This window comes from Schistocerca serialis, chromosome 2 (assembly GCF_023864345.2).
Source record: "Schistocerca serialis cubense isolate TAMUIC-IGC-003099 chromosome 2, iqSchSeri2.2, whole genome shotgun sequence".
NCBI lineage: Eukaryota > Metazoa > Arthropoda > Insecta > Orthoptera > Acrididae > Schistocerca > Schistocerca serialis.
The window spans coordinates 462,492,912-462,515,007 of NC_064639.1; the positions used below are offsets into that span (position 1 = coordinate 462,492,912).

The following is a 22,096-nucleotide window of genomic DNA, read 5'->3' on the forward strand; positions in this document are numbered from 1 at the left end:
GCATTTTACTTTTATTTATAAAGCATCTTCTGTGGTTATTGGTGTTTCTTTACTTATTCTGCTTCTTGCCCTCTTGCTAGCAGTGGCTGACAGTGAAAGACTTTGATTCGTGTATGCGCTTGGCAGTTTTTGCCATTCTTCAGTGTTTTTTGTGCTGCACTATTTATACTTCACGTTTGCAAACTGAACTGAAGTTGTGTGTGTTTCTTACTCTGCACAGGCCCATAAGTATTCGATGAGATTCATGTTGGGTGATCTGGGTGGCCAAATCATTCACTGAAACTGGCCAGAATGTTCTTCAAACCAATTGTGAATAATTGTGGTCTGGTGCATCGTCATCCATGTTTTTTTGGGATCAGGAAGCCCATGGATGGCTGCAGATGGTCTCCAAGCAGCTGAATGTAACCATTTACAGTCAATGATAAGGCAGTTGGACCAGAAGAACCAGTCCATTCCATGTAAAGACAGTCCACACCATTATGTAGCCACCACCAGCCTGCACAGTGCCTTGTTGACAACTTGGGTCCATGGCTTCATGTGGTCTGCACCATACTAGAACCATACCGTCAGCTCTTACCAACTGAAACTGGAACTCATCTTACCAGATCACAGATTTCCTGTTATCTGCGGTCCAACCGATATGGTCATGAGCCAACTAGAGGCGCTGCAGGCAATGTCATGCTATTAGCAAGGGGACCCATGTTGGTCATCTGTTGCCATAACCCATTAGCACCAGATTTCACCGCACTGTCCTAACAGATACTTTTGTTGAATCTTCCACATTGATTTCTGTGGTTATTTCATGCAGTGTTGCTTGAATGGTAGCAGTGGCAACTCTACGCAAATTCCCCTGCTATCAGTTGTTAAGTGGAGGCCATCAGCAACTGTGTTTTCCGTGATGAGAGGTAATGCCTAAAATGTCTGAAATCTCTGCACACTCTTGACACTGTGGATCTTGGAATATTAGATTCCCTAACAATTTCTGAAATGGACTGTCCAATGCATCTAGCTCCAACTATCATTCCACGTTCAGAGTCTGTTAATTCCAATCATGCCAGAAACCTTTTCACATGGCCACCCAAGCACAAATTAGAGCTCCACCAATGCGCTGCCCTTTTATACCTTGTGTATACATCCTTCCGTCAACTGTATATTTGTATATCGATATCTCATGACTTTTTTCAGTACAGTGTATGTTTTCTTCGGGGGGGCATATATTTTCCTAAAAAATTTTCACTCACATTTTTCAATTTCTGCAAGTTCAACAGCAGTGGTCCCTGATAGGTTTAGTACTTCTGGTAAAAGAACTGTCTTGTATGTCAGAATTTTCCATTGAGCAGTATAATTTTTTGGCTGTAGTAATTTTGCATGATTCAGAATGCCTTTTGCAGTTTTACAGATCTTTGTAAGTTTGTTTTACAGCTCTTTCTAAGTTTTTGTTACTGTCCAATGCTGATGATAATATGAGCTCTTTTGCTGTTTGAGAGGATACCTGTAAAATCACTTCATATTTCATCTTTAATAGAACTTCCCAGGTGCATTAATGCCATTTCTCTATGTAATAGGTATTCTCATGAGATATCTGGGTCCCTGCCTTTTCCATTATGTTATGTAGCATTTCTGTGGCGTATTTAGTTTCCTCTTCAGTCTTAGTGATGACTGCTTGAAGGCAAAGCTTTTAACATTGATTTTACACATAGACGTTCTGATGTTTATGCCTTTGACATCTTTTCCCATTCTCTTATAACTTAATGCAGAACGGAGTTTAACAAAAAATGGAACACTTATACATTTGTCAAAAGATTTCACCAAGGAATTTTACTTTTGAGTTGGTATTTGCAAGAGTTCACCCTTCCTGTCCACTCATAGCATTCTAGACTGCCAAAATCACTGTTTATTGGCAGAGTCGTATGCCTTCTTGATGTCTATGAAGGTCACAGTTGTGCTGCTACATTTGTGAGAAACTTAACATCTTCTTCAAGTTCTGTATTTGTTCTTCCATAATCCTACTTGGTAGACGTCAGTCAGGTGTCAGTCTATTGTTCCAAATGGTTTAGATGATCTTTAGAAAGAATTTTGTATGTGACCAGCAAAATAGATAAGCCTCTGTAGTCATTCAGATCTGCCTTATCACTTTTATTATCAGGTGGATGTATAAATGCACATTTCAAGTCCACTGCAATCATTTCAGTGTACCAGTTCTCTGTTAAACATGTATGTATTATTTTTAAGAGTTCCTCTCTTGCTATCTTCCATATCTCAGTAATAATACTGTGTTCACCAGATGCTTAGTAGTTTTTATGTGCTGTTGATAACTAATGATTCCTGTATTGTTGTAGATTTTGAATTCAAATTTGGCATCGGCTTTCTGAAGGGCAGTCTTTATTATGACATATCATAGTTGAGCAAGACTTAGAAGTAGTTAACCAGTATCATTCAATTTTCTTTGGCGTTCATCTCTCATTATCTGTCTGCTCAATGGAAATGTAGTATTTATGTCTCGTAACCAGACAGACTCTCCTTAAAGGTCTTCTTAAATTCATGGTGTTTGGTGTTGTTTTTGAAGTAGTCTTGTTCTATATCTATGAGCTTTCTTTTTGTCATAAGCTCATGAAAAAAAAATTCTTAAAATAATGCTGAACTATTGACCAGTAGCAAAGAGATCAATAAGTAAACCAAATCAGAGGTGGAGAGGTCAAATAGAAATTAACCACTAACATAACAGAGGCACTGACTAAGAGGGCTTTAAGAAGGAGGCAGCAGCTCATTTTCCTTTGTACACTCCTGGAAATGGAAAAAAGAACACATTGACACCGGTGTGTCAGACCCACCATACTTGCTCCGGACACTGCGAGAGGGCTGTACAAGCAATGATCACACGCACGGCACAGCGGACACACCAGGAACCGCGGTGTTGGCCGTCGAATGGCGCTAGCTGCGCAGCATTTGTGCACCGCCGCCGTCAGTGTCAGCCAGTTTGCCGTGGCATACGGAGCTCCATCGCAGTCTTTAACACTGGTAGCATGCCGCGACAGCGTGGACGTGAACCGTATGTGCAGTTGACGGACTTTGAGCGAGGGCGTATAGTGGGCATGCGGGAGGCCGGGTGGACGTACCGCCGAATTGCTCAACACGTGGGGCGTGAGGTCTCCACAGTACATCGATGTTGTCGCCAGTGGTCGGCGGAAGGTGCACGTGCCCGTCGACCTGGGACCGGACCGCAGCGACGCACGGACGCACGCCAAGACCGTAGGATCCTACGCAGTGCCGTAGGGGACCGCACCGCCACTTCCCAGCAAATTAGGGACACTGTTGCTCCTGGGGTATCGGCAAGGACCATTCGCAACCGTCTCCATGAAACTGGGCTACGGTCCCGCACACCGTTAGGCCGTCTTCCGCTCACGCCCCAACATCGTGCAGCCCGCCTCCAGTGGTGTCGCGACAGGCGTGAATGGAGGGACGAATGGAGACGTGTCGTCTTCAGCGATGAGAGTCGCTTCTGCCTTGGTGCCAATGATGGTCGTATGCGTGTTTGGCGCCGTGCAGGTGAGCACCACAATCAGGACTGCATACGACCGAGGCACACAGGGCCAACACCCGGCATCATGGTGTGGGGAGTGATCTCCTACACTGGCCGTACACCACTGGTGATCGTCGAGGGGACACTGAATAGTGCACGGTACATCCAAACCGTCATCGAACCCATCGTTCTACCATTCCTAGACCGGCAAGGGAACTTGCTGTTCCAACAGGACAATGCACGTCCGCATGTATCCCGTGCCACCCAACGTGCTCTAGAAGGTGTAAGTCAACTACCCTGGTCAGCAAGATCTCCGGATCTGTCCCCCATTGAGCATGTTTGGGACTGGATGAAGCGTTGTCTCACGCGGTCTGCACGTCCAGCACGAATGCTGGTCCAACTGAGGCGCCAGGTGGAAATGGCATGGCAAGCCGTTCCACAGGACTACATCCAGCATCTCTACAATCGTCTCCATGGGAGAATAGCAGCCTGCATTGCTGCGAAAGGTGGATATACACTGTACTAGTGCCGACATTGTGCATGCTCTGTTGCCTGTGTCTATGTGCCTGTGGTTCTGTCAGTGTGATCATGTGATGTATCTGACCCCAGGAATGTGTCAATAAAGTTTCCCCTTCCTGGGACAATGAATTCACGGTGTTCTTATTTCAATTTCCAGGAGTGTAGATTATTCTGGAGAGGCAATTTTCTGAGTCTTCTGGAGAGATTCCCATCAATCAGTTGTTCAATGTCTGTTTAACTGAGTCCACACTTTGGGTCAGCCCTCTATCACTTTATCACACATTGTATTCCACCATCTATTTTTGTACGTACTTGGAGGCTGCCTTAATTTCAGAACTGATATTTAAAGTGTCTTGCATAGGCTTAGCCAGTTTCTTGAATCTTGCTCCCGTATGTCCTGTAAGAGATTGTTGATGTTCTGTTTGAAACATTCAGCACCTCTCCTTAAAACAGTCTCTGATAATGGGGTATTAATATATTTGCTTACCACATGCCTTTCATGATATATTATAGGAGCATACAAAAACTTTCAAACCTTCTTCTTTCCCACATAAATGAAGCACTGGAGACTTTCTTTTGTGGAGATATGGCGCAGGAAATTCACACAAAGCCGTGAAGTTTTTCCTGCTAACAGAAAGTGTCAGTTGCTGGCTATCTTCCTTTGAGTGAGGACGTGTAATGAGCACTCATCAGATTCTAGTAAGCTGTAAAATGACAGAACAAACTGAGCAGCAATATTGCATATAATTTTTGCACAAGCTTAGGGATATCCAAGTGGAAAACATTCACAAGATTTCAAAAGGGTTTTGGAGATGAAGCTATGAGTAACTCATGGAGAAAGGAGTGGCAGATCCACTTCAAAAATGGCCACATGTCACTTGACGGTGAACTGTGTACAGGCAGACCCCCAGCAAGCCTGTATAACAATATCATTAAGCTAGTGCATACTTTGGTTACGGAAGGCTATTGTACCACAGTGCAAGAACCTACAAACAATGGAGGAGCAACTATTGGATTGGTACATTCGGTTTGATCAGAGATTTGTGCATTAGTGTAATGTCTGCAAAATTCATACCGTTGCTGCTGATAATGGAGAGCAAGCAACTCTGTCTGGAAATAGCAGAAGAAATGCAAGACAATGCAAAAAGGACTCCAACTCTGTGTGACTTTCGGCTATTTCCCTAGCTGAAAAGGCCTCTGAAAGGAGCATGATTTGAGCCAAGAGAGGACATCATGTAAAATGTGATAGCTTGACAGATCACCAGCCCTATACTTTATTCGGGCATTCCTGTTCTCATTTTGTAAAACTTTTAGCAAAAGATGAAGTAAAGGACATGCTGGATAATTTTAGTATGCCTGTAAATTAAATATTATGTAAGATTATGCATTGATTAAAACATTACACTTGCATCATACGGACATTGGTTCCAAGTAATCTTCTACCCACCCCTGACTTAGATCGTCTTTTGCTTCCCAAATCATTTAAACTGAACATGATGATCAAACACAAATAGCTTGCTTGAGCACAGGACTGTCAAGTGGTGGAAATTTCTGGATTCTGTTAGTAGTTAATTCATAAATTCATCAAAATGTTATTCCTGAAACTGCAGAAGATCCAGTGACCATTGGTTTCAAAAAACCAAACCGAGGTTATAGCTGTGTGGAGGGACACTAGCCTCTCTTGTTGCCAGACACCTGGCACCACCTCAGTAACATCAGCCTGTGCATGGACAGGCCAAATGGCCCCTTGGCTGAAAGCCCAAGTGATCATTGTCATTCCTGCCCCCAATCATATTAATCTACAGTTTCTGTTCCTCTTCTTTGTGTTATTTCCCACTTTTGCAGTATTGTCTTGCCTTTTCCCACATTATCATTTTTTCTTTCTTCTGACAATACAGTTTCTGTATTCTTACTTTTTCTCATAATTATCTTTTAAAGTTTAATGTTTTATTTTTATAATAGTTTTTCAATCCTCTCCAATTCATGAATTATTATTAGTAGCAGTAACAGTAGTAGTAGTAGTGACCTTTTTCGCACTGATGATGGTTTAATAACTCCTGTAATTGAAATCTGTATTGTGTTTAAATATGTACAGTTGTTTTGTATGTTCTCATAGATAGTGTGCAAAAAACATCTAATAAATTCAGCATTTTTGTCCTCCGACAGGTGGTGACTGCAATTCGTGAATTTATTCAAGCTTTGGAAACATACAAAAAAATATCACATTTAAGCCCTGAGGACAGGGACTATCTTCTGCAATTGCAGTGTAAGTAGTTACTCATATCCATATCCCATGGGTTTATTTATAAAAATCCTATTTAAAAATAAGTATATAACTTGGAAAAATTACCAATATATGAAAAGCATGGAAAATTCATATGGGCTGCCAAGTCCATTTTTTTTTCTGTATGTGATATTTTCTCTGTGTTGAATGCCTTGTCTGAGATTAAGATCACTAAATTGAGGAGACTTTCTGCGTATGAAATGAAAATAGCCACTTCAGATTAATAGATAGTGAGAATTTTTATTATTGACTTGTCAAACAAAGTTGTACAGGTAATGTCACCCAGTTCAGCGTACATTATGGGCCAGTGTTGTGAGTTAAATTGCTCTTGTATCTTGCATTGGAAGGGAATGACAAGAGTTCAGAATGAGATTTTCACTCTGCAGCGGAGTGTGCGCTGATATGAAACTTCCTAGCAGATTAAAACTGTGTGTCGGACCGAGATTCTAACTTGGGACCTTTGCCTTTCGTTGGCAAGTGCTCTACCATCTGAGCTACCAAAGTATGACTCATGCCCCATCCTCACAGCTTTACTTCCGCCAGTACCTCGTCTCCTACTTCCGAACTTCACAGAAGCTCTCCTGCGAAAGTAGGAGACGAGGTACTGGCGGAAGTAAAGCTCTGAGGATGGGGGCGTGAGTCGTGCTTGGGTAGCTCAGATGGTAGGACACTTGCCCGCAAAAGGCAAAGGTCCCAAGTTCGAGTCTCGGTCCGGCACACAGTTTTAATCTGCCAGGAAGTTTCATATTAGCGCACACCCCTCTGCAGAGTGAAAATCTAATTCTGAAAACATCCCCCAGGCTGTGGCTAAGCCATATCCCCACATATCATTTCTTTCAGGAGTGCTAGTTCTGCAGGTTCGCAGGAGAGCTTCTGTGAAGTTTGGCAAGTAGGAGATAAGGTACTGGTGGGAGTAAAGCTGTGAGGTCGGGGCGTGAGTCGTACTAGGGTAGCTCAGATGGGAGAGCACTTGCACGCGAAAGGCAAAGGTCCCGAGTTCGAGTATCGGTTCGACACACAGTTTTAATCTGCCAGGAAGTTTCATGACAAGAATTAATTGTAAAGTGTCTGATGGATTGTGGGGGATTGGAGGGATGGGTGGCCACCTTCATAGAATTTGATAAGCATAATGTGCCCATGTGGATCATGCCAAATATCAAAAACCTTGGGGAATTTGGCTGGTCATGACCAGGAACATGTTTGGCAAACCTAGAGATCCCACCAAGATGAGGCCAATCAAAACTGCTAGTTCTCTATTACTTTAAATTGAGATCAGGCTTCAATGACTACCAATTGCACAAAATTGGAATATTGTGTATCACAAGGAGAAAGTTCCTAGTTTAACCATGTAGACTATGTGGGTGGTACAGATCACAAGAAAAACTTCCTCAACCTCAAGATGTGCTATGTACCAATGGCTTAGTTAATTGATGAGTTGTGTATTAACCCATGCGTCATTTTACAATCGTATTAGGTAAGTCAGTGTAATGCAGCACAAGACATGATTAAAGTAAAGTATTGACTATCAACTTTCAACTTTAAAATCTATCATTTAAAACTTAGATTTAATGAGATGGCATGCTGTTGTACCTTTTATTCTATGACAGCATGTCTGTGAAGTAATGAGATATAAATGATTTCTTTTCTTAAAAACAAATATTCTTGTAGAGATTATTTCTAATAGTGAATATGATGAACTTAAGTTTTTTCCATGTTCCACAGTGTGTTGTTTTATACCAATATAATATTGTTAACCCAGGTTATAAATGATGAACTTTTGTTATTCATTTATTGGCCTCCAGACATAACCCGTAAACGCTGTCACCATGTGTTTTATTTAAGTATATATGTTCCATGCCTCTGGATGCACATAATATGTTATAATACAGATCAACCTAACATGGCGTACTTACACGTAAAATTGTCATCAGTTAGTATGATTATTTTGTTGCATGTTAATCACTAGTTAAAACTTTGTCTATATCTTTATTTAACATCCACTAAGTAGTTGTGTGGATGTCTGTCATTTGTTATTAGTAAGCATTTCATATTCATTGGAAGGTTTTCCTGGTTTCACCACTTCCTGCAGTAATTTAATGGCCTTATGCTGCCATTAGGGGCTAATGGAGAAAATACTTTTTAGGTCTGCAGTATAAGGAAAAAGATAGAATGCTACTCACCATAAAGATAACACACTGAGCTTCAGACACATACAACAAAAAGACTATTACACGTTTAGCTCTCAGCCAACAAAGCCTTCTTCAGAAAAGAAAACTCACACATATGCGTATTCACACACAAGCAAGCACACATCACTGCAATGTATGGCAGCTCGGACTGGAATGCAACTGTCACACTGCATGGCAGTCAGGAGTGGGACAGGGAAGGGGTGGGATAATAGGGTATTGGTGGAGGGAGAGAAGAGTGCTTTCTTGTGGAGTGTGCAGGGACTATATGGAGGCATGAGAAGACTGTCAGGTGCTGTAGCTGGGAGGTGAGCAGTGAGGTTGGGGGTAAGGGGGGGCAGGTGCAAAGGAGAGGAGCAAGGAAGGGGAAAGATGGGGGGATGTGTTGATAGAGAGCAGCACACGGTGTGGGAGAGGAGATGTGAATAAGGAGGAGGTGATAAGACAGAGGGGGTGGAAACTGTTGGATGGAGGGTGTGGCGACAGTACATTACTGTAGGTTGAGGCCAGACAGAATAGTTTTGGGGGCAGGGAATGTGTTGTAAGGATAACTTCCATCTGAAACAGCCATTGAAATCAAGCATTTTATGTTCAGTTGCTTATTATGCCGAAGGGTGGTGTATCATGCTCTTGGCTGCTTTTTAGTGATGGTCGTGCATCATGGTGGACAGCTGATTGGTCATAATACCAATATAAAATGCAGTGCAATGATTGCAACAGAGCTGGTATATGACATGGCTTGGCTTCAGATGTGGCCTGACCTCTGATGGGATAGGATAAACCTGTGAAAGGACAGGAATAGGAAGTATTGGGAGGGTTGATTGGGCATATCTTCCACCAGGGTCTTCCACAGGGAGGTCAATGTCCAAGAAGGACCACCTCCTCTCTGATTGCTCCATCCACACCTCTGTCCTCATTATACCCACCAACCACCAACAATACCTGCATTTCGACATCTGCCATCCCTTCCACATCAAAAAATCCCTCCCAAACGGGCTGGCCACCAAGGAATGGCATATCTGCAGTGACAAGAACTTCCTTGCCCAGTATGCTGAAGGTCTCACCAGTGTCTTCTCAGACAGATACTGTCCTCCATACCTAGTCCACAAATTTGTCATTTCCCCACACACCCCAAATCCCCCAAGAACGAACTACAAATGAGTGCCCCCTTTGTCATCCAATACTTCCCTGGAATGGAATAATTGAACCACATCCTTCACCAGGGGTTTGATTTCCTATCATTATGCCCTGAAATAAGGGACATCCTACCCAAAATCTTTCCCACCCCTACTAAAGTGGTGTTCTGTCACCCACCCAACCTCCACAACATCCCAGTCCACCCCTATGCCACTCCCAGTCCCAACCCATTCTCACAGGGATAGACCTAGGTGCAAGACCTGCCCACCCACCCAGCACTTCCCACTCAAGTCCTGTCAAAGGCTTATCCTATCTCATCAGAGATTGAGTCACCTGTGAAAGTAGCCATGTCATATACCAGCTCTCCAGTAATCATTGCACTACTTTTTATGTTGGTGTTGTGACTAACCAGCTGTCCACCAGGATGAATGGCCACCACCAAACTGTGGCCAAGAGCATGTTTGACCACCCTGTGCCACAACATGTGACTGAACGTAACATGCTTGATTTCAATGGCTGTTTCACAACCCATGCCATCTGGATCCTCCTGTCCAACACCGGATTTTCTGAATTGCACAGATGGGATTTATCCTTACAAAACATTTGTGGCTCCCAAAATTATCCCATCCTCAACCTACAGTAGCCTATTGTCTCCACACCTTCCACCTAACAGTTTCCACCGCCTCTGTGCCATCACCTCCTCCCTGTTCATGTCTTCTCACCCTTGTTGTGTGCCATCCTCTGCAAATGCATCCACCTGTCTTTTCCCTTCTCAGCTCTTATCCTGTTCCCTCCTTTCTTTATTGGTTATTAGGTACTGGAGCAATGAGAGAAAATGAGCAAAGTGACTAGCAGCTTAGTTGGCCTGTAGAGAACCCAGTGTGTGCCATTTGCCAGCAGACTGTCATAACTTTTTCTCTGCAAATGTACTGTCACTAAATTTAGATAAAGCACAATTCATGCAATTCAGTACTGAATTAGGCCTGACCCTACCATTAGAAATGATGCATAAGGGCAAATCAAGAAAGGACACACAATATTCTACATGCGTAAGTGTTTGTATTGATAAGAATCTGAAATGAAAGTCACATGTTACGATTTTCTTAAACATCTTTGCCCTGGAACTATCATATAACTGATAATATCAGAGTTTGGAGTTACAAATGTAAAAATGTTGATTTACTTTAATGTCTAATGGGATCATACAGTGGACTACCGCTTAATTGGGGGGGGGGGGGGGGGGGAACGGAACCATGTTTGGTGCAGAGAAGTGTGTGATAATAACAATATGTGGTGTGTACTTGAGAACACCTTGTGGACACCTCTGTAAACAATTGAACATATTGACAACAACCTCACATCTCATTTCCAATCTTATGAAGCTTGTTGCCAACAGTTAATTACACTGTGAACACATAAATATAATACTAGAAGGAGACATAATTTATTCTATCCACTAAGTTCTAATATGGCACAGGAAGGAGTGAGGTATTCAGGCATAAAAATCTTTAACCATTTGTATTTTGCTTCTGCAGCTTCTTGAAGCATATTATAAACAGCAAATCTTTTGTGTCAGGTGGCTATATTTCAGATACTTAACTCTTGGTCTTCATGTCGATAAAGGGTTGTCAGTAATTGTTTGCTGGAGAAAGCTAACATGGATACTGATGCATGTGGGACCTAGTTAGTGCACTTCACCAAATAATTAAGACTATTTGATTGGATGGATAAAAAATCTACTCACCAAGTGGTGTCAGAACACTCACATAAAAAAGGCTGTTGTGATTGGCAAGCTTTCAGAGCCAGTGGCTCTCTCTTCAAGCAGAAGGGTTGAAGGGGAAGCAAGAAGGGTGAAGTAAAGAACTGGGGAGGTCTAGGTAAAGGAGTAGATTTTGGGAAAGTCACCCAGAACTGTGGGTCAGGGGAGACTTACCGGTTCTGAGTGACTTTGCCAAAATCTACCCCTTTTCTTAGGCCTCTCCAGTCTTTTTCCTTCACCCTTCTTCCTCCCCCTTCAACCGTTCTGCCTGAAGAAGGAGCCACTGGCTCCAAAAGCTTGCCAATCACAACAGCCTTTTCTACGTGTGTGTTCTACTGCCACTTGGGGAGTAGATTTTTTATCTATGCAATTAAATAACTTTATTAATAATTGATGGTTTTCATTGTTAAATAATTAAGACTGTTTTATATGCATTTTGACATTCTATTTTCTCTTTTGAAAGCAACTTTTCTCAGTGAATCTACATAATCTGGAATTTTGAATGGACTGCACACATTAACACTCTCTCAACACTAAAACTGACTCCAAAAATCAACTCTCTCATCTCTCTCAGTGGGCATTAATGCCCCACTATAAATGGAATCATAACAAATACAATATTACATATTATTGTTTTACTGTCTACAAAATTGATTTGCAGTTAACATTTATGAACAACATTAGGAAAAGATAGACTGCTATTTACCATAAAGATGACATGTTAAGTTGCACACAGGCACAACTAAAATACACTTACACATTGGAAAGCAACTGTCATATGTTACAGAAGCAGAAATCTGGAGGGGGCGGGGAAAGGGAAGGGGTAGCAGTGTACAAGTTGGGAGAGAGAAGAGCATTGATTGACAGATCATGCAGGAACTAGACTACCAACTATGGATATTGAAACAATGAATTTCAATAGTATTGATTTTTGTACTAATTATAGAATTACAAATACTGTTTTCATGCTTCTTAGATCAAAAATATACATTTCAAATTGATTAGCTTTTTCTTACATGTTAAAATATACTGTAAAACAGAAACTATACTCTGTATTGTGTCGCTTTGGAAACACTGATTCTATATCACTTTAATTCTGCAGAAACATTGAAATAAACGCCCTGTTTTCACATACAAGTGACAACATTCAACAAATGATGAAAGGTTAAACTGTATTTATGAAACATATTCATACACACACACTTGCATCATTATTAATGTGTATCATGTACTGAACTGAAGAAGTCTTGGTCTGGTACATTACCCACTTCTCCAGAATATCACACATAAAATTTATAGATGCTATTTTGGCAGAGTGTGCATGGACCAGAACAAGAGGATGTGTGGATATGTGTAAAAAGAGTTGACACAGGTTGAACAGAGTTGTGCATGGGTCATAATCAGTTACAGACATTCCTGCGAAGTGTTGGTGTTTCGGTTGTTCAGGAGACTAATAAAAATTGTTTTCTGTGTGATGATTAATCTCAATGAATTTGATTAACCAGTAAATATAATTAGCACAAACTTTGAAAATGGCAATATACATTCTAATAATCTGTGCTCCTACAACTTAGTTTAGCCCAACTAAACATGAAGCAACGTTAGTAAATTAGAATGCAGAATGTGATAAAATTGTTTGGATGCAATGAAATTATGATACACAGGGTGGTCAGAAACACTGTAAAGCTTGTAAGGATGTTGCAGGGGAGGTTGTATTGAGAAATAATTAAAGTGCGCTGCTTCCAAGTTATTTAACATTGAAATTAGCCAATCAGGTCATTGCCCTCACAAGTGAATCACTTGCACATGCTAAAATGTAGTAATGCACAGTCCTCTATGGGTCCGTGAGTTTCTACTTGTCCAAATGCTCATTACCAGATAAAATGTGACTATTTCAGAAGTGATAAATTTAAGCTAGGTGATCAAAAGCTATGTTTGTTTGGTATGAGGAATCCAAATGAAGAACAAGTTTGGTGACAATGTCACTGTCAAGCTGCTTGAATTTGCATACTTGATGACCTGATCGGCTAACATCAATGCTAAATAACTCTGGAACAGTTGAATTTTTTTCTTAACAATTATTTCTCATCACAACCTCCCCTGTTACACCTTCACACGCTTTTCAGACTATTTCTGGCCATCCTGTGTATATAAAGGAGTGAGAACCAGTATAACTCATATAATTTCTGTTTGTAAAGGAAATATGTGGAAAAACTTTTTATTTTTTGAGGAACACTTTTTTCACAGAATACACTTTGAAGATCCTCTAGGCTTTAATAATAGTGTTTATTACTTCAGCTATGATGAACTGTTTCGTGAACTCTTTTAATATCTTTTTAAATAAGTTGCCTTTGTTTTATGATAATCATCACATTTGGTTTCAACTGGGTTTCCCCTTTCTGTATCTATGTCCTTATTCTTAGCTGCTCTCATCATTTACCACCTTCTGGCTTTATTATTTAGTTCCATGTTGGAGTGTAGCATCAGGTACAGTTTGTAGTCAATGTTTTCAGAAATAGTACATAATTTTGCCAGAACTTAATATAATCAGAGCAAAAACAGTGTAAAAACCAAGTTATACAGCTATGCTTGAGTGTTGACAGGGCTGTAAATATAGAAGTAGTATTTTGAAAAGTAAAGACTTAACACTAAACAGTTTGCTATTCACCATGTTCTGATATTGAAACACTAGCATATCATTTATTTGAAGTTCATAATTATTCTCTGTATACAAGATTTGTATAAGAACATGTAGTCATGTAGCTGCATGGGTACTGGAAAGAAACAGATGTGAGCTAATGTTGAATGAAATTACTCATATCAGCACTAAAATGACAAAAGTCCATGTAAATATTTAGAACACATGTAAATTCATGTGAATTTCAGTGTCATTGACATGGTCACAGAACTGGAAGAAATTCTTTTCAGACGTAAGCAAGTTCATACATAATTTATACTTAAATTAAACAGCTTAGTGCTAAGATGTAAAAGTTGAAATACCCAGTCATGATGCTGTTTTAATGGACAGTGCTAATAGCAACAGATTCACTGCCTTATTTTTAAGCAGTATTCTCTACATCTGTTGCAGTAATGATTTCCAATTTGCTTCTCCAATCTTTGATACAATTTCTCATGAACTTGTGTTAATATCTGTAATAATATGTTCCTACAAGGTTCAGAGTGATAGAGCAACTCAAGCATTACTACTTCTTCATCACACAGAAATCCATTTCATCCATTTTCAACATTTTCTAATGATATTATGATTATATACTGTACTAAATTTAAAGACAGCAAAAACCCTGAATATAACTTCTTTATCATGCTTCTTACAATACATCATCACTGCGTTGATCATCATCAGCATCATTGTTCCTTCGTACATTATTCACAAGTAACCCCATCAGAACATCATCATTTCAGTTTACAATAATTCTCATTATATTTTAACAGTTCACTGTATTTCATCATAATTATACTTCACTTAATTGCCATTACCTCGTAGTAGAATAATCATCCATTACACTGTAACTACGCAAAAAGTAGCAAATTTTCTTCTGCTTGCCTCCCAAAAAATTGAAGTACCTAGAAGGGGAGGAGGAAATGAAATGAAACTTCATGGGTTGAGAGGCTATGTGATGTTATTGCAGTTATTACAATACTGAGTAATTTACAAATAAGTTGGCACTATGAGTACATTTATCAGTATGGCACATTCCTTCTGGCCTGGATTTATCCGCTAATTCAGTTGGCATGCTTCTCCTGAGGCATACTGGTGCACAGCTGTTGTAACTTGTCCTGGATACTGGCACAGGGACAGAGCTGCTGTCTGTGACAGTCCCACATGTGTTGTAACTAGGACAGATCTAGCAATCTTACTGGCCACAGGCGTACCTCAACATCACAGATAGAGTTCATATAGACACGTGACCTCTGTGGGCCAGCATTGTCCTGTTGATATGCTGCCAGAGTTTCCTCAACCACTACTGGCTGTGACCTTAAGTCCTATCCAATGGTTCCACACACCGCGATGCCATCTTGGGAGCTGGTTATGACTTCAGGTCATGGCTGGTAGTGACTGAGGGAACCCTTGACGGCACAACAGTATGGCAAGAACATCCTGCATCCTCATGTGTTACCTATTTTGCTACATTACTGTGGTGCCACTTTTCAACAGGACAGTGCTCATCGAAGCATGGCACATACTTCTATCAACTGTTTGCTTGATGTTGAAGTACTCACATGGCTAACAAGATCCCCAGATCTGTCCCCAAATAGAATATTGGTGACACTAGTTTGTACGTCAGCTTTCTCAGTGTCATTATCCAGGATATCGAGGACCAGGTAGGGCGGACGGGGTGGCCGAGCAGTTATAGGCGCTATGGTCGCAGGTTCGAATCCTGCCTCGGACATGGATGTGTGTGATGTCCTTAAGTTAGTTAGGTTTAAGTAGTTCCAAGTTCTAGGGGACTGATGGCCACAGAAGTTAAGTCCCATAGTGCTCAGAGCCATTTGAACCATTTTTGAACCAGTTAGGACACTTGTGGTTCAGATTGTCTCAGAAGAGGATACAATGGCTTTAAGCTCCATCCTCAACTGAGTAAATGCATATATCCAGGCTGGAGGTGCAACGTCATACTAATAAGTGGGATCATACTAACAAGTTACCCAGTATCCCCATGGATTGGAGCAACTGGGTGACCCACCTAAAATTGTATTCCACTGCACACCCAACCTACACAACATCCTGGCCCATCCCTATGCCACACACCTCCTCCTAGTACTTGCAACAGAGGTCATATCTAAGTGGAAGTCCCAGGTACAAGACCTGCTCAATTCATCCACCCAATACATCCCGCTCTAGTCATGTCACAGACTTTTCTTACCCCATCAGACGCAGAGCCACCTGTGAAAACTGTCATGTCGTTACCAGCTCTGCTGCAATTTCTGCACAGTATTTTTTGTGGGCATGACCACCAACCAGCTATCCACCAGAATCAATGGCCACCACCAAGAGTAGGGTTGACCCCACACAGAACACATTGCTGAGCACCACATACTTGACTTCAGTGACTGCTTCAAAACTTATTACATCTGGATCCTTTCCTCCAGCAGCAGCTTCCTGAACTACGCAGATCAAAGTTATTGTAACACGTCCATCTCTCTTATAATCCTCCTAGTCTCTATCTTCACTAGCCCTTTGCACCCACTCCCTCTACGCATCAGTCTCCTCTCCTCTGTTTTGTCATCCACTCCCAGTCAACACCTTTTCATCATTGTCACAGTGCATCACACCATACATTGGCTATGGATTCTGTGTATTGCATCCTATTCCATGCACATGCTGCCTCTCCCTCCTGAATTCCTATCCCATACACCTGCTGCCTCCCTCTGAGCCACCAGTTATGCCTTCTCAAACCCTCCTCCTGCTTTCTGTCTCTTTCTCCTGCTACCCACCCCAGCTGATACAACCCCTCACCTCAGTCCACTTGCCAAACTGCAATCCCTGCATTGTGTGTCCAGATAACACAAGGTAAGTGTGCAGAGAGCAACGTTTTCATTTTTTGTGTGCCTGTTGACAATTCAATGCTTTTACTGCTCGGTGAGTGGTCCCCTTTACTCCTAAGTTACTTACCTTCTGCCAGAATGTGCTTGGTTTTATGCCATGTTTTTATGTCACCATTGATTCATTGTTGAATATGCTCATTATAATAATTGTTTGTTATGTATTTGTGTATAGATAGATACAGAAAAAAGAAAAAAGTTATCTTTGTGTAAAGAATCATTTTAAACTGTGATTATTTAGGTTGTGTGTGTGTGTCTGTGTGTGTGTAACAGTAAACTAATATGCAGGACTTTTTTTTTATTTTTACAGTGGAAATTGCAATGACTGAAGACCTGAAATATTTATTCATTCTACTTTTGCGCAGTTACAATCAAAAATTTCAGACAAAACAGTATCTCCAGGATGTTATAGTTAGTAATCATATTCTGATGCTATTTCTGGACTGCACATCTAAGCTCCCACAATACAAAGGAAATGCTTCCATGACAGAACATATTAAACAGTAAGTGAAATAAAGTATTTGATTCTATTAAGATAAAAAAACAGAAACTTCTATATACTTCTAATTTAACAGTGAGCAGAATCCCTCCATTTGTGGGCTGTGACTACCATTATTCATTAAATGACCCATCATTATACCACAAGTGTTATTTACAGCTGCTACCATTTCTTGTTCCCCATTTTCTGCCTCTTTTTATTTAGCTAGTCTCTTTCCTGGAGGCCTCTGGCCCTCATTGCCTTGTAGCTGGCACATCACACTTTGTGTTACATCTACTACTCCACAGCTGCATAAAAATGTTGTGAACTTTTGCTGCCCTTCATACAATGAAATTCTATGCTCAATAGTGTGGAAATACCCAGATCATGCAGTATTAATTGTTGGCAACTTTAGCATACTGAGTATAGACTGGGATGTCTACGGATTCATTGCAGGGCGTATGAACAATCAGCATTGTGAAGTACTTTTGATCTCATTTCCCACAAACTTTATTGAGCAACTAACTGAACAGCCCACATGAAGTGGAAATATTTTAAATCTTGTAGCTACAAACAGTTCTGGCTTGGTCTCCAAATAGAGATGCTTACTAAAGTCAATAAATCAACAAAGAAGGCCAGGAGAATATTTTTGCTAGAAAGAGCACATATGCAGTTGTTAGTATGCTGTCAAGACAGTGAACTGACATTTATTCCTGTATGATGGACATAAGGGAGTTATGGGCAAAGTTGAAATGGATCGTAAATTGCACTCTGGAGTAGTATGTGCCAAGAAAGTGGATTAAGGCTGGAAAAGACCCACTGTAGTTTAACAATGAGATTTGGAAAATGCTGAGAAAGCAACGGCTGTTACACCCTTGGTTCAAAAGAGAATGTGCAAATGACAAGAAGTGAAAGATAGTAGAGATTTGAGTGTCCGTAAAAAGACTGATGCACAAAGCATACAAGTGCTACCACCGTCTTCCATAGCTAAAGATTTTGCTGAGACCCTAAGAAAATTCTCTCCCAGTAAAATCACTAAGTGGGTTGAAGGCATCTTTCCAGTCGTGTGTTGACTGGTCTGATGTGACAATAGAAGATAGCAAAAGGAAAGCTGAAGTTTCAAATCTTGTGTTTAAGATATTGTTCATGTGGGAGGATTGTACAGACATACCATTGTTTAATCATTGCACAGACTCCCATATGAAGGACATAGTACTAAGCATACCTGGTGTAACATGGTAATTGAAAGAGTTGAAAGCAAATAAGTTGCCAGGTCCTGATGGAATCTCAGTTCGGTTTTTCAAAGAGTACTCTGTGACATTGGCCCCCTTACTTACTTTCCATTTATTAAAAATTTCTCTCCCAGCGAAAATCTCCGAATGACTAGAAAAATGTGCAGGTGACCCCTATGTATAAGAAAGGTAAATGAAAGGAAGCACAAAATTAGAGGCCAATATCTTTACCATCTTGGTTTGTTGCAGAATTTTTCAACATATTCTCAGTTTGAATATAATAAATCTGCTTGATATGGGAAAAGCTTCTGTCCACAAATCAGCATAGTTTCAGTAAGCATCACTTATGCAAATCTCAGCTTGCCCTTGTCTTGTGTGATATACTATGAACTGTGGATAAAGGAAAACAGACAGATTTTGTATCCCTATATTAACAAAAAGCATTTGACACAGTGTCTCACTGCAGACTGTTAATGAAGGTACAAGCATATGGAATAGGTTTCTAGATATTTGAATGGCTCAAAGACTTTTTAAGTAATAGAACCCAGTACATTGTCCTCAATGGTGAGTGATCATCAGAGACAAGGGTATCATCAATAGTGCCCCAGGGAAGTGTCATAAGACCACTATTATTCTCTATATGCATAAATGATCTGACAGGCAGAATGAGCAACAGTCTGCTGCTGTTTGCTGATAATGCTGTGGTATAGGGGAAGGTGTCATTGCTGAGTGATTATAAAAGGATACAAGACGACATAGACATAATTTGTAGTTGATGTGATTGATGGCAGCTAGCTCTAAATGTAGAAAAATGTTAGTTAATGCAGACGAGTAGGGAAAACAATTCTGTAATGTTCAAACACAACATTAGTAGCATGCTGCTTGAACAGCGATTACAGTTGATTACATATCTAGTAATATGAAATGGAGTGAGCATGTGAGGATTGTAGTAAGGAAGGTGAATGCTCGACTTCAGTTCGTTGGGGGAATTTTAGGGAAGTATGTTTCATCTGTAAAGGAGAGCATGTGTAGAACACTAATGTGACCCATTTTTGTGTACTGCTCAAGTGTTTGGAATCCGCACCAGGTTGGATTAAGGGAAGACATCAAAGCAGTTCATAGATTGGCTGTTACATTTGTACAGAGATGCTTCAGGAAGTCAAATGGCAATCCCTGCAGTGAAAGTTACATTGTTTTTGAGGAATGCTATTGAGAAAATTCAGAGATCTGTCGTTTGAAGATGACAGCAGAAAGATTCCATTGCCACCAATGTGCATTTTGCATAGGGACCACAAAGATGAGAGAAATTCGGGCTTGTATGGAGGCATATAGATAGTCATTTTTCCCTTATTCTATGTGTGAGTGGAACAGGAAAGGAAATGAATGGTACTGGTATCAGGTACCGTCCACCACGGACCATATGATGTAGATGTAGACTAGCAGTAGCCAGAAAAGCGTTTCTGAAGAAGCTAAATTCATTAACATTGAATATAGAATTAATGTTAGAAAGTCTTTTTTGAATTTATTTCATTGGAGTGTAGCATTGTATGGCAGTAAAATGTGGATGATAAACACTTCTGAAAAGAAGTGAATAGTAACTTTTGGAATGTGGTGGTACAGAAGAATTCTGAAGATTAGATGGGTGGATCATGGAACTAATGAGTAGGCATTGAACAGAATTAAGGATAAAAGATATTTGTGGCACAGCTTAACAAAAAAGAAGGGGTCAGTTAATAGGATACATTTTGAGACATAACGAGATGACCAATTTAATAATGGAGGGAATGCTGTGTGTGTGTGTGTGTGTGTGTGTGTGTGTGTGTGTGTGTGTGCACATTTGTGGGCATGCATGCACATGTTAATGCATTGGGAATGTAAAAAATTGTAGAGCAAGAGACAAATACTGTAAGCAGATGCAAAAAAATGTAGGTTGCGGCAGTAACTCAGAGATGAAGAGGCCTGCACAGGATAAAGTAGCATGGAGAACCACATCAAACCAGTCTTTGCACTGAAAACCACATCAACAGGCATACTGCCTGAGAGATTATAATGACTGTACAGTAATTGTTTTTATTGTGTATTACAGCTTCAGATCACTTAAATGGCATTATTATCATTTTTGACTTATTACTAAGTCATGCAGAAATGTTTACATTGTGAAGACCTCTCAGGACCTGTCAAGTTGACTTACAGCTATGCAGACCATCTGATGACAACTTGAAAATAAGTCAAAACTGGTAATGATACCATATACGTGATTTGAGGCTGTGATATACAATGGTGTACAGAACTTAAGGATGAAAGCAACTTTCACATGACGTGTCACTGACAGGTAACAGAGCTTGATGAAACTTTGACAACACATGTGAAAAACCACAGCAGTATAGTGCAGTAGGCAACTGAAATAAATATGCAGTGAGATGAACAGAAATGACACTTTTATTAAAACACAATAATTATGCCAAAGTCAACACAATTTATGATGGTCCCCTGGACATTACGAAAGGTGAAATATGATTCTTGATAAGGTGTGTGATCACACAGGTGCCAATACTTGCTCCGCATGGTACCCCATGCTGGTCACAAGGTTGGCAAGGAGTTCTTACGATAGGACATTCCATTCCTCCACCTGTACGATTTACAACTGCTGGATGGTCATTGGCGCAAGTGAACATGCTGCTGTTGCATTCCAGCCTGAGATGCCGGAGTTGGCAGTTATGTGTATGTGAGGTGTGCTTGCTTGTGTTTGTGAACGGCACGTGCCTCTCTTTTACTGATGAAGGCAGTGTCCAAAAGCTTTATGTAATTGACTTTTAATGGGGCCTGTCTGCAACTTGACTTGTCTTCTTTATGGTAAGTAGCAGTCTGTCTTTTCTACATTGTTGATATTCCATGCTACAGTACATCTCCACAAAGCATCCCATACATGTTCAGTAGGATTTATGTTGAGGAAGTGGGCAGGCCAGTCCATTCACCAAATAGACCCTCTTGCCAAGAACACCTCCACCTGCACAGTTTGATGTAATTGCATATTGTCATCCATAAAAATGGAATCAGGGCCAAGTGCATCCCTGAAAAGATGCACAATGGAAGGAGTACAATGTCATGATAACATTGACCAATGAGTGTACTATTTTCAAAGACTTGGAGGTCAGTACATCCATGCAGCATTCTGCCTCCCCACACCCTAACACCTGCCCAACCAAAGTGATCATGTTCAACAATGTTCCTGATGCATTACATGTTCTCACCTCTCACTATATTACAGTAGATAAAATCTAAAATTTCTAATTTTATTTTTCACTGAATGTTATTTGAAAAATTTGTTTTTGGAGTAATGTGATAACTGTGTGTCTAGTCATCTACTACAGAATTTCTTTTGACATTACTCTAAAAGTTTTATCTTGTTTTTGCCT

General features: G+C 40.5%; 1 protein-coding gene across 3 annotated transcripts in view; it reads left to right on the plus strand.

The window, feature by feature from the left end:
- Positions 1-22,096, plus strand: part of LOC126457362 (protein timeless) — a 374,910-nt gene that overhangs the window by 258,582 nt on the left and 94,232 nt on the right. For all 3 annotated transcript variants that reach the window (XM_050093600.1, XM_050093599.1, XM_050093601.1), the window contains 2 exons: positions 6,206-6,305; positions 17,281-17,473. In XM_050093600.1, the coding sequence (XP_049949557.1) occupies positions 6,206-6,305; positions 17,281-17,473 (293 nt within the window). The remainder of the gene's footprint in view (positions 1-6,205; positions 6,306-17,280; positions 17,474-22,096) is intronic.